This window comes from Macadamia integrifolia, chromosome 13 (assembly GCF_013358625.1).
Source record: "Macadamia integrifolia cultivar HAES 741 chromosome 13, SCU_Mint_v3, whole genome shotgun sequence".
Lineage (NCBI taxonomy): Eukaryota > Viridiplantae > Streptophyta > Magnoliopsida > Proteales > Proteaceae > Macadamia > Macadamia integrifolia.
Window position 1 is genome coordinate 2,493,548 of NC_056569.1, and position 11,197 is coordinate 2,504,744.

Here is an 11,197-nt window from a genome sequence, read left to right on the forward strand (position 1 = left end):
TAGAACTATAACTTAAAAAATTACAACTTAATTGCATAAATCATAAACATAAAAGGGCTGAATAAAAATAAATTAGTGTTTGCATTAATTGAAATAAAAAAAAGCTATTACAAAAGTGATTAAAGAAAAGATAAAGAAGAACTAAAACTAAAGAGAGAGCAAGAGAAAGAGAGAGCAACTAAAAAAAAAACTAGAAGAAGAATGAATTGTCTCCCCTCGTCTTACAAGAGTTGTATTTATAGGGAATGGAGAAGTAGGGTGACAAATTTCTCTTTCCTAAAAGAGAGAAACCCACAATTGATTGTGAGATCTTTTGAGACCAAAAGTGCTAAGGTGGAGGAGAGAGAAGAGAGAAATAAACTTTGAGAAATTTCCTATAAGTTTTTTGCTTATTTTTTCTAATTTATTTCTCTTTTTTTTCTCCCTCCAAGGGATGATTTTCTTCTTGCTTTGTGTGATTTGGACAATATTTTGGTGATGATGTGGAGGAGAGAGAAGATGTGGACAATCTTTATTTCTCCTTTTTTTTTTTTCTTCTCTTCTTGCGTAGGAACCCTTTCACGATTTTGCTTGCTTCTAATTTGATGTGGAAATCCCCTCTATGCCCTCTATGCCCTTAGTGCTTTAGGTGAGTGAAAAGCAGAAAATCTTCAACAAAATTCTCTAAAAAAAACAACCATGAGATTCGAACTTGAGACCTCTTGGTGAGCAAGGGAATTTTGCACACCACAGCTCACCAACTACACTAGGTAGTTGTTGTTACAAAAAATGAATCTTCAATCACTTAAGGATGTAGTCCATCGATCCTTGTTGGCATTTGGAGTATTCCTTGTGCCTCTGAGACAATTGCAAACGGGTTGGTTCTGCATCTCGGTTCAGTTCTGATCCATTATTCTTTTTCTGGCCTGAAAAGAATAATCACTTGTATGAGTAACCAAACGAATGCGTACTTTTAATTGGACACGTCTATCTTGCTCAAAATTTTGTCCTCTTCGCAACCATGAAAAGAAATAGGACCTCTTTACGTGTAAAATTGGAGATATAGCACCCGATAGTCCTTAAGGCCTTGAAAATATAAAACCTGCAAAAAGAGAGTAAAACCCAAAGTAGCTCCATTCTAAATATTTAAAATGCATGTTTTTTGTCGTTTCTTGACACAGAAATGGCAAAAACGCGTTTCTTGAAGCGTTATCAAATGGGCCTTAATGTTTTGCCATGTTTTCATATCTATTTATTGAGGTGTTCAGTTTCTTTTAGTTTGCTTTCAGTTTGCTTTCATACTCTGGTTTGTTCATGGTTCATTTGTAAATTCTTCATAAATAATATTACTTTCCGTCTCTTTTGACAAAAAAATAGGTCCTTTTTTTTTAAGTGAAGTATAACGTTTCATTTTCCACCACTTCATAATACATGGGTTAGTCAAGGTAATAGAAGAGCTCACATACTTTCAATAGCCAAATTTTAGTCCAAAGTAAGCAAGGAAAATTTGTCTCACTCGAATTCGAAGTTTTAGTAAAATTACAAATATACCATCAATGAAGATGAATATAAGATATAAGGGTGAGAAAATCTTGTCCGCATGTATCCACTACGTTAGCAAATAGGTCAATGGGAGGACGTGCAGAGGCACATGGGGGTAAAGCCATCTATTTGCATCCACCTATCTTTGGGTCTAGAGCATAGTTATCAATTCGGCCGAACCGAATTTTTCCGAATTTTATCAAAAATTCGGACCGAATCCGAATTAAAAATAAAATTCTTTAAAATTCGTGACTTTTTCCAAAATGAATATAAATCGCGAATAATTCGGACCGAATCCGAATTAAACCGAATTATTCGGTCCATTTAAACATTATTTAAAAAAAAAAACCAAAAATAAAAAATAAAAAAATAAAAAAACAAATTTTTTTTTTTTAAAAACCCCAATAAGATTTTTTGACCGCTTTTTTGACCGAATCCTTAAATTAATCGTCCGAATTATTCCGAATAATTCTCCGTCCGAATAATTCCCGAATCCGAATTTGCTAACTATGGTCTAGAGACACATAAGTAGGCAGGATTTTTTTCTCAAAATATAAAATAGTATCTTTCATAATTTTTAGTTACTTGCCCTACTCATTTTATGTTCGAATTGTGCTAATAAAATAATTCTCCAGTCCTTTACATAGCAAAAGGCAACAAAAGAAAATAAAAAAGCCTTGGTATCCCACATACCTTACATACTATTATAGCTTTACTGTATGGTTCTGACTTTGCCACGTGTTCTACATATTGGATTTTCAATTTTGACTCAGGTCGATCTAACCAATTCCATACGACTTTGAAATGACTCAAATCAAAATAAAATTGGAATGGATGGAAACTTTTGGGGTGGTGCAACCTCTACTCTAAAGTCTAAACCAAAGAATGGCTTAGAAATCATTCGAGCTTGAAGCTTCAAAACTAGACACAAACTCCACTTAATTAAGTGCCTTACCACCTTAGCTCTGCTTTCACAGTCAAGCCTACCGGTTTCCATTTTCCATGTGGCAAAACTAAAGAGTACATGCTTGTTGGTTTAGAGAAAATTAATTCCAAATCGCTCTGTGTAGATTATTCATATATTTCTTAACCAGAAAGAAAATGCTATCCGTGATACGATCCCAAACAGGGATTCAAAGCTTGGGTATCGGATTGGTATCGATCTCAGTTGATATCGATTTGATACTGATTTTAATTGGCCAGTATCGATTTGAATCGGCCAATTTTATCATTTTTTTTAAACAATTTTAACCCTGATCCGATATTGATACCCAATCCAAGATTGGCGAGTATCAATATTGACCGATATCAATACGAGCTGATACAACATAGAAGATACGAAAATGCAGATTTGATATAAAAACTGGGGCTCCATTGGTTTACATTACATACATGGCACATGACATTTCTCAGCTCCATTGTCACATACAAATAGAACATTATTCCTCCACACACTACAGTAAGCGGTGGAAGTTTCAACTCGATAATATATTCACCTCTCATGTAAGAAACCAAAGGCAGCACCTCTTATTCATATCTAGTACCTCTATATGACCGATCTATCTATGATTACCCATGTCAAGTAACCTACTAACAAATCACTTAGTTGGGGTGGCCAGGGGGTGGAGACTTGTAGTATGGAGGGTGACCATATGGAGGACCTGCCTTAGGTGGTGGTGGTTTCTCCCCCTTGGGTGGTGTGTACACAGGACTTGGTGGTGGCTTCTCCCCCTTGGGTGGTGGTGGTTTCTCCAACTTGGGCGGAGTGTAAACAGGAGTTGGTGGTGGTTTCTCCCCCTTGGGTGGTGTGTACACAGGACTTGGTGGTGGTTTCTCTCCCTTGGGTGGTGTGTACACAGGAGTCGGTGGCTTGTACTTAGGTGGTGGTGGTTTCTCCCCCTTGGGTGGTGAGTACACAGGAGTTGGTGGTGGCTTCTCTTTCTCCGGTGGACTATAAACTGGAGTGGGTGGCTTCTCTACTGGAGGAGGCTTGTGCAAAGGTGTTGGTGGCTTTGCATAGTAGGGAGGCTTGTGGTAATCGGCCAAGGTAGTGGGGGTGGTGAGAGTCACCACTCCAAGGAGGAGCAACACTAGGAAAGACATCTTTCTATTTTTTCACTGCATAAACTCTGTGGATCGGGGGTGCCCATTTATATAGATAATGGGGCTGTATCAGACTGACACGTGTCAATCAGATATGCATAATTCTTTGTTTCAGACCTATGTAATTTGAAGCCAAAGCTTAGCGAATGTGGGTGGGGCCCATTTTGGCACCATATGTTGAAACATGGGCTATGCCACCTTAAGCGTAAATCATGGGGTCGGCATATGTTGAATCATGGGCTATGCCACCTTAAGCGTAAATTATGGGGTCGGCAGCCATGGATTACTATCACACCTTTGACACACATGTTCTTCTCCGACTTTGTTTACTTATGTTATCAACTGTTTATTTGCAAGAAATTTTTATATACTGTTCATAGAGTAGTTATGAATGATTCATTTGAAAATAATCTAAGAGAAATAAGTTCTCTGACCTGTCTGGGAAGGGTACCCTAGTATTCTCTCTTTATATCTCTCATTTTGGTATGAAAAGATCTTCATACCATTTTATTTATGAAATCGTTTTGCATCCTATTGATGCACTCCTCTATGTCGCTTGCTCAAAAAGTCATTTTTATCAATTTTATATTTTTTAAAGTTTCGTTTTAGTGCCTTGCCAATTGCAATTTATTTAAACTTGACATGTGAATACCGAACACTTTTAATTTCCTAATTTCTAGAAAATTCAGCCCTAAACAAACTTGTTTTATGCTACAAATAGGTGAGCCATCCATATGTACACAATATTAGGTTTCTCCTCACGTTGAAAAAGATAGACCCAAATGTTGTTCATTCTCACCTTTTTTCTTATAGAAAAAGAAAAGTAAGAAGCAGTGGGTTCTTGTGTGGAACAATTTCTTTCTCTTGTTCAGGTTTTCATGGGAATGAATAGGATTTTTCCACGATTGTTTGTGAGAACTTGATTTCTGCTTTTTTGTTGAATGAGCTTGAATAGATAGGAAAAGATAAAGGAAATGTTCTTTCTTATACTTCTCTCGTATGTGATTGTAGTGTGAGGATGTTCTCCTTGTCAAAGAAAGAAGGTAAGGTGATGTAGATAGAATAGTAATACCTAATCTATGAAATTAATTTTGCCTAGATAATTATTCCATGGCTGCCAATCAACTCTAACTTAATGTACTCTCTTTTTTTTTCCCCGTTGCTTATTGATGTAATTGTATACATCCACAATTGATCAAATATAATCAGCTGCACTAAAGTACCAAATCTAACCACTACTTGAAATTTGTATTTCCAATCGATGATTTTCAATTAAACTTGAACATCAGTTGCTAATGACAACTTATTTTTTTTCAATAAAGATTGATTACCTTTTTTTTTTTCTTCTTCTAAAGATCAACAAATTATTGTAAAGAAAAATCTAAATCTGATGTACATGATTATAGCTGGGGCATACCTGGATTGAGAAAAAAATGGAAAACCCAAAATTTGGAAAGAAGTCCACCTTTGTCATCGCCATTAGGAGACACTCTAACCCAAAAACACAAATAATTGCTTTCCTGCACTACATAAACATGTATCTATGCCTATCTTGGGCATCCTAGTTGATTTTGAAGAATATAAAAATTAGAGAATTAGGCCAAACGATGGACATATGAGAAGCTGCCCCCTTTTAGGCCAAACGGTGTCATCCTATTATCCTAATACCTCCTGTCACTCTTCTCTGCACCAATTGGCCCAGCCATTCCACTGCCTACTTTTTTTTTGCTAACAATCGATTTCCAGGCCTTCGGCCTGACTAGTCCCGTGGGTCCATACTGATCCCACAACCGAATGGATAGGGTCATACCAGGGTTAAATGAAAACCATTCAACTTTCACTGAAAGTAGTGAAAAGCACTAAACACCCCCGTGTGAGTGGCCCAAGGTGTGCCTATTGGGAGTCAAACTTAGAAAGTTCGAGTTTACGGCTCGTACCAAGTTCGTAGCTCACCAACTGCACTACCCCTTACTTCATCCTCCCAGAAGTGTCCTATAAAGTTTAATTCCACACTTTTGAACTTTTTTCCACATAACCTCCCTCTTACTTACTTGTGCCTGTGCCTCTCCGGCTGCTGCTTCTCCCTCACCTTCTGACTGTAGGACCTCTACCCAATGTAACATAAATTACGCCCCTAGGCAGCACATGGGTTAGTCCATGTGATAAAGGATCTTACATAAATTTTAATAGTCAAATTTTAGTCCAAAGTAAGTAACGAAAATTACTCAAATCTGATTCAAAATTTTGTAAAATTACTAAAATATCATCTAATTAATGAGGATGAATATATAAATACAAAATGACATATTTTATAATTTTAGCTACTTTCTCTACTCATTTTATGTCGAAATTTGAACCAATGGGATACTTGCCCAGCCCTCTATCATATGGACTAACCAATTTACTGTGATGTGGCAACTAGTAAAGCGTTATACTTCAGTAGGCATAGTGTAAGGGCGACGGATGGGATTGGGTGGAGAGAGAGAGAGAGGGAGAAGTTACCCCTCACACCTTTTCTCCTTCATTCCCTGGGTTCATGTGGAATGTTTCCTATTATTATTTTCCTGCTTATTTCCTCTCACCTGTTTGCCTTGCAGGGTGATGTCTCCAAACTTGTCTGTCGAATATGGGAGATGGGGAAAGCATGATTTTTGGAGTCGCCATCTAGGATTTAGGGCCTAGAACCTTGTTGTGGAGCCCAATTCCGGTTAGGGGATTGAGCTCAGATTGGGGGTTTGATTCCAATTGAAGGATCGAACCACCGAGTTTGACTTCATATGGTCTGCTATCAGGGAGATAGGTCCATATCAAGTTACGAGAGTGGCGGGAAGGTGATAGGCACCCACCTTGCCCGATAAATCAATTTGTCTACCAGCTACTTGGATTTCGAATATTCTCCCCCGAGAATTTTAACAGCTAAGCCAATATGGAAGCTTTGTCACATGAGATAATGTAACACATGTATACTATTGCACGAAATAATTGAAAAACTATTAAGACATCACATGGAATAATACATAACCTATATTGAAACCACATAAAATGATAAGTACAAAATTCAAATTAAAATCATATATGATAATGATAAATTATTATGAAATCACATGATATGATAAGATAAGTGTACATATTTACATAAAATGATAGAAAATGTAACTAACTCATTTGCATATATGTGCAATGCCTCATGAAATGATAATTCTGATTGTTGTCTTATGTGAGGAGCACACATGGTAACACATGGAATGCTGAAGTAGGCTATCATTTAATGTACAAGTGCATAAAGTAATGCATGAAGTGATAAAAAAAAAGTCATTATTTTATGCTATGAACACATAAAATAATGCATGCGGAGATGGGGTCTGTATCATGCAAACTCAAATGAAATTACAATCTAATGTTTACTTGACAACAACTGATAACAATAATGAAATTTTCAGTAATTCTCCCTAACTCAGGGGCAAAGATTTGACTTTCTTCTCACTTTCTTGGAGAAATCAAAACTTTCGGCATTTAGGCGAGAAATCAGATAGGACTTCCGTGCTATGGTTTAGAATTGGATTTTGATTTTGAGAATTGGCAGCGCTTCCACACTATATCCCTAGAACAAGAACTAGATATGGGAATGTATGCAGACTATGTTCCTAGAACAGAAACCAGTTATGAGAATGTGGGCAGCTTCTGTGCTATGTTGCTAGATTAGGAACCAACTATGGGAATGTGGGTTGGGCTTCCGCACTATATCAAGAAAATAGACAGGAACTACAAATATTTAAGTAGGATTTCCGTACTATAATAAAAAAAACCAAAATTAACTATGAAAATTTGAATAGTGCTTCCACGTTACCTGAAATGGATGGCACAGGCTTCCAAAACTAGAGCAAGGCTTCTGTAATAGGAAGTCAAACTCAGCGGTATTTGGATGGTTAGCTCTGAAATTTCCAAGACTTCTACATTCTCTCTCGCTCTCTTTCTTGCAGAGTTTTTTAAACAATGATTTCTTTTTCAAGAAGTTCAACCTCTCCTCATATAGTGACCAAGGTCACTATTATAGAAAAAACCAATTATCCGTAAAAATTCTTATAGGGAGATGGTAAGCTTACACAGAGATGGTGGAAGCAATTACCTAAAATCCGTGGGAGGCCTAGGGTGGGCGGCTACCTAGTAGCTTGGGTGGCTATAGACATAGGCGGCTAAGTCCTATTAGTTGAGGGGAAAGCAAGATTTGATAGGTTTGGTTTGGTTCGGGTTTGGTCTGATTTGGTTTTGTTTGGGTTTGCTCTAGTTTGGTTCGGGTTTGGTCTGGTTTGGTTTGGTTCAGGTCTGGTATGATTTAATGGGTTTAAATTTTACGTAGACAATACGACACTTCTGGGTATCCATTCTTTTCGTGCAAGATATCAACAGAACTATATGTCCGAACACTCTCCAATGATGCGAGAACAGAGCACATGCTGAGCTTAATTATCGTATTCTGGTAAAAGATATCAATGGCCACTTTCGGTCACCCTCCCCGCATCATTTAACAATATCGGGCTGAACTCTTGACCGGTCTTACACTCAGTTGTACTCCAAATTCTTGCATAACGGGTTTAGGTTGGGGTATCTAGAATTAGCTGGGATAGACTAGATTTGTGCTGAAAATTTGCTTTCTTTGTGAAAGAGAGAATACATGTTTCATCATTGTCCATAATTCAAGCAAGGAGAGATGGTTTGTTGGAAATGGGTCCAAAATAAATTTTTGGACTGACAAATGGCTTGGTATTTGTCTATTAAGGTGCAGTAGAACCCTGAGGAAACTTTTTTTTGCAGATTTTAATCTCATAGTGGCTGATGTCATATCAAATTTCAAATGGTGTTTTCCTCCTGTCTCATCTTTATTCCTGCAAAATGTCTTCACAGATGCAGAGAGTATTAATCTCCCTCAATGTGAGGTGGATGATAGATGTGTGTGGAGTTGCATGTCTTCTAGTGTGTTCTCCTCAGCTCTACCTGGAATGAAATTCATCATCGTAATCCAAAAGTGCCTTGGTACCCTTTAATTTAGAAAGCTCACCTTCAGCCGCGACAAGCTCTGTTTGGGCAGCGAGTGGTGAATGGAAAACTCCCTACGGATGATTTAATCAAGTCTAACGGAGTTTTTCTTCCTTCCTAGTGCCCCTTATGCCAGTCTACTGAGGAAAGTATTTTTCATATTTTCCTTCAGTGTAGTTTCAGTATGGAAATATGGAAGAATTTTTTGAAGTGTTTTCTTGTGTCTTGGAACTCCTCTGCTTCTGTTCTTGATCTTTTTATTTGGTGGAAAAGAAGCGCAAAAGTTTGGCTGCTAAAGAGCCTTGGCTGGCTGAGTTTGTCTTAATTTTATACAACTTTTGGAAAGAGAGGAATGGCAGGCGTTATGAAGAAAGAATGAGATCTCCTTCTCTGGTCTTTAAATTAGTTAAAAGTGACCTCCAAGAGGTGGATATAAATTTGTCAGGGTTAGCAATTTAGTTTCAATTTTTTCAATTTTTAAGTCTGAGTGTTCTCTACTGATGGCAATGCTGAAGGTAGAGAATGTTTGGTTGGGATTCTATGTAATGGCTTGATTCTTTTTATTTAAGTTTTCTGAATCTTTAGCAAAAAAAATGATTGTCAAGAGGGGGGGGGACAAAATTAGTTGTCTACACATAGTGATGGAAAAGAAAACCCAAAACAAAAATGCCAAATTTTACTGTATAGATCCACTGTATATTCCGTATGGGAAAAAGAAGCCTGAAAGATAGTCTAGTCCTGGCACCTAGACATAGAGGGGGAAAAATAACTACCTACACCTCATGAAGGCAGAAATTCCACCCATGTTAATACTTCCATGCACACTCCCATTGGCCTTTGCACTGACATATGGACCACGCTGCCTTCAGAAACCCTCTTTCAGTCCATGTGTATCATCTTTCTTACTTACCAAAAGAAAAGAAAAGAAAAGAAAAGGAAACCGTGACATCCCACATACCTAGTTTGGGAGGGGTTTTTTTTTTGGTAGGGAGGAAGAGACAGGAGAGAAAACCAGTAGAGTAGAACAGAGAGAAAAAAAGAGAAGAATGACTGACGACGACAGAGCTAGGATTTTGGTGGAAGAGCATGAAGGTCGGCCTCCTGACAGAGGTAGGCAATCCCTTCTTACAGACTTTTGGCAGGCAAAGACATGTGAGAAACTGCCGACAGCGGCAGTTTCAGATCCTCCTTTACAGTACGAGGGATTTCCTCCTAAAGCATCTAGTGCACAGGTAGTGAAAGCCTCTTATTCCACCATTATGGGAGGAATTTTTGATGTAGATGATTTCCCTGATCCCATTCAGGCTAGCTCCTTGAAAACAGTTATCTTTCCACAGAAGGGTTATGAAGAGAGATTGGAAAAGTTCTGATTTGCACTCATTGGGAGAACAAATTTTAGATTTGTTTCCTTGGACGCCATTTGCAAGGATGCGAAAGAGTCATGGTCGCTGAAAGGAAGGGTTGCCTTTGCTCCGATGGGCAAAGGATTCTTTCTCCTCCAATTTGAGTTGGAAGTAGATATTGTTGCAATCTGGAAGCGTAACAATAGTAAGATTGGATCTCAGATTCTCAGGTTTCAACGCTGGAAAAGAGATTTCAATGTGCATGAAAAACAGGCAATGATGAAGATGGTCTGGATTCGTTTCCCAGATCTGCCGATGGAGTACTGGCATGAGAAGGTGCTGCTTACTATGGCAAAGGCTGTGGGCAGGCCTATGGCAATTGATCGGTGAACTCGAGCAACTTCAATGGGGGTTATGCTAGGGTTATGGTGGAGAAGGAGGTGAGCAGTAAAAGAGTGGAGGAAATCCAAGTTGAGCGTCGTCAGCCTAAATCTGGTGAGCGCTTTTGGTTCTCTCAGGTAATACAATATGAAGATAACTTGGGAATGTGCGGGTACTGCAAGAAGATCAGCCACAACATTCACTTATGCAAGGACTTGAAGAAATTTGGAGTTCATCCTGCTGCTGGAACTAGACCTCAAGGGGCATCTAATGAAGGTGGAGGTGATGCTAGTAGTGACAGTGTCTTTCAGCCGCCGTCTATGGAGGCCAATACTCAGTCGATCAATGGTGGGTCAGGCGAGCCACGTCAGCAAATCAGAGAGACCCCTGGCCTAGAAGCCTTTCCAATTTAGAAGGCGCTGGATCTCATGGATCTCCCCAAATTAGGGAAGTGGATTGTGAGCAGCCTCTTTCTAGGAATGATGAGTCTAGGAATGGATCTTTTGAGATTCTAATCCCTCTCTATCAGGGAATTACTGACGCATCTGATTGGAGTAGAATTCAAACGATATTGGCTAACTTAGTAGTTGGTAGTAGTTCAAACTCTCCCCCATCTGGGCATCATCATGGGTCAGGTGGGTACCTTTTTCAGGAACCCACTACCCAACTCGAGGAGCAGGGGTCATCCTTGCGCCTGGAAAATATTGTAAACACTATTCAGCCAATGACCCTTCATGGAGGGGCAGTGATATTGCATCATGATGAGATCAGGCATGTGGATGACTTGGCTATTCGGGTAGCAATGCAAAGACCTG

The 11,197-nt window shown here is 38.7% G+C and overlaps 1 protein-coding gene across 1 annotated transcript; it reads right to left on the reverse strand.

Annotated features, from left to right (window-relative positions):
- Nucleotides 1-3,123: 3,123 nt before the first annotated feature.
- On the reverse strand, nucleotides 3,124-3,624 carry LOC122059801 (proline-rich extensin-like protein EPR1). The gene has a single exon (XM_042622838.1). It carries the CDS (start codon nucleotides 3,622-3,624, stop codon nucleotides 3,124-3,126), a length of 501 nt encoding a protein of 166 aa, XP_042478772.1.
- Between the last annotated feature and the right edge of the window lie 7,573 nt (nucleotides 3,625-11,197).

What these genes read in the sequence shown, in the direction of transcription:
- LOC122059801 (XM_042622838.1), bottom strand. Translation starts at nt 3,624, where the DNA reads ATGTCTTTCCTAGTGTTGCTCCTCCTTGGAGTGGTGACTCTCACCACC.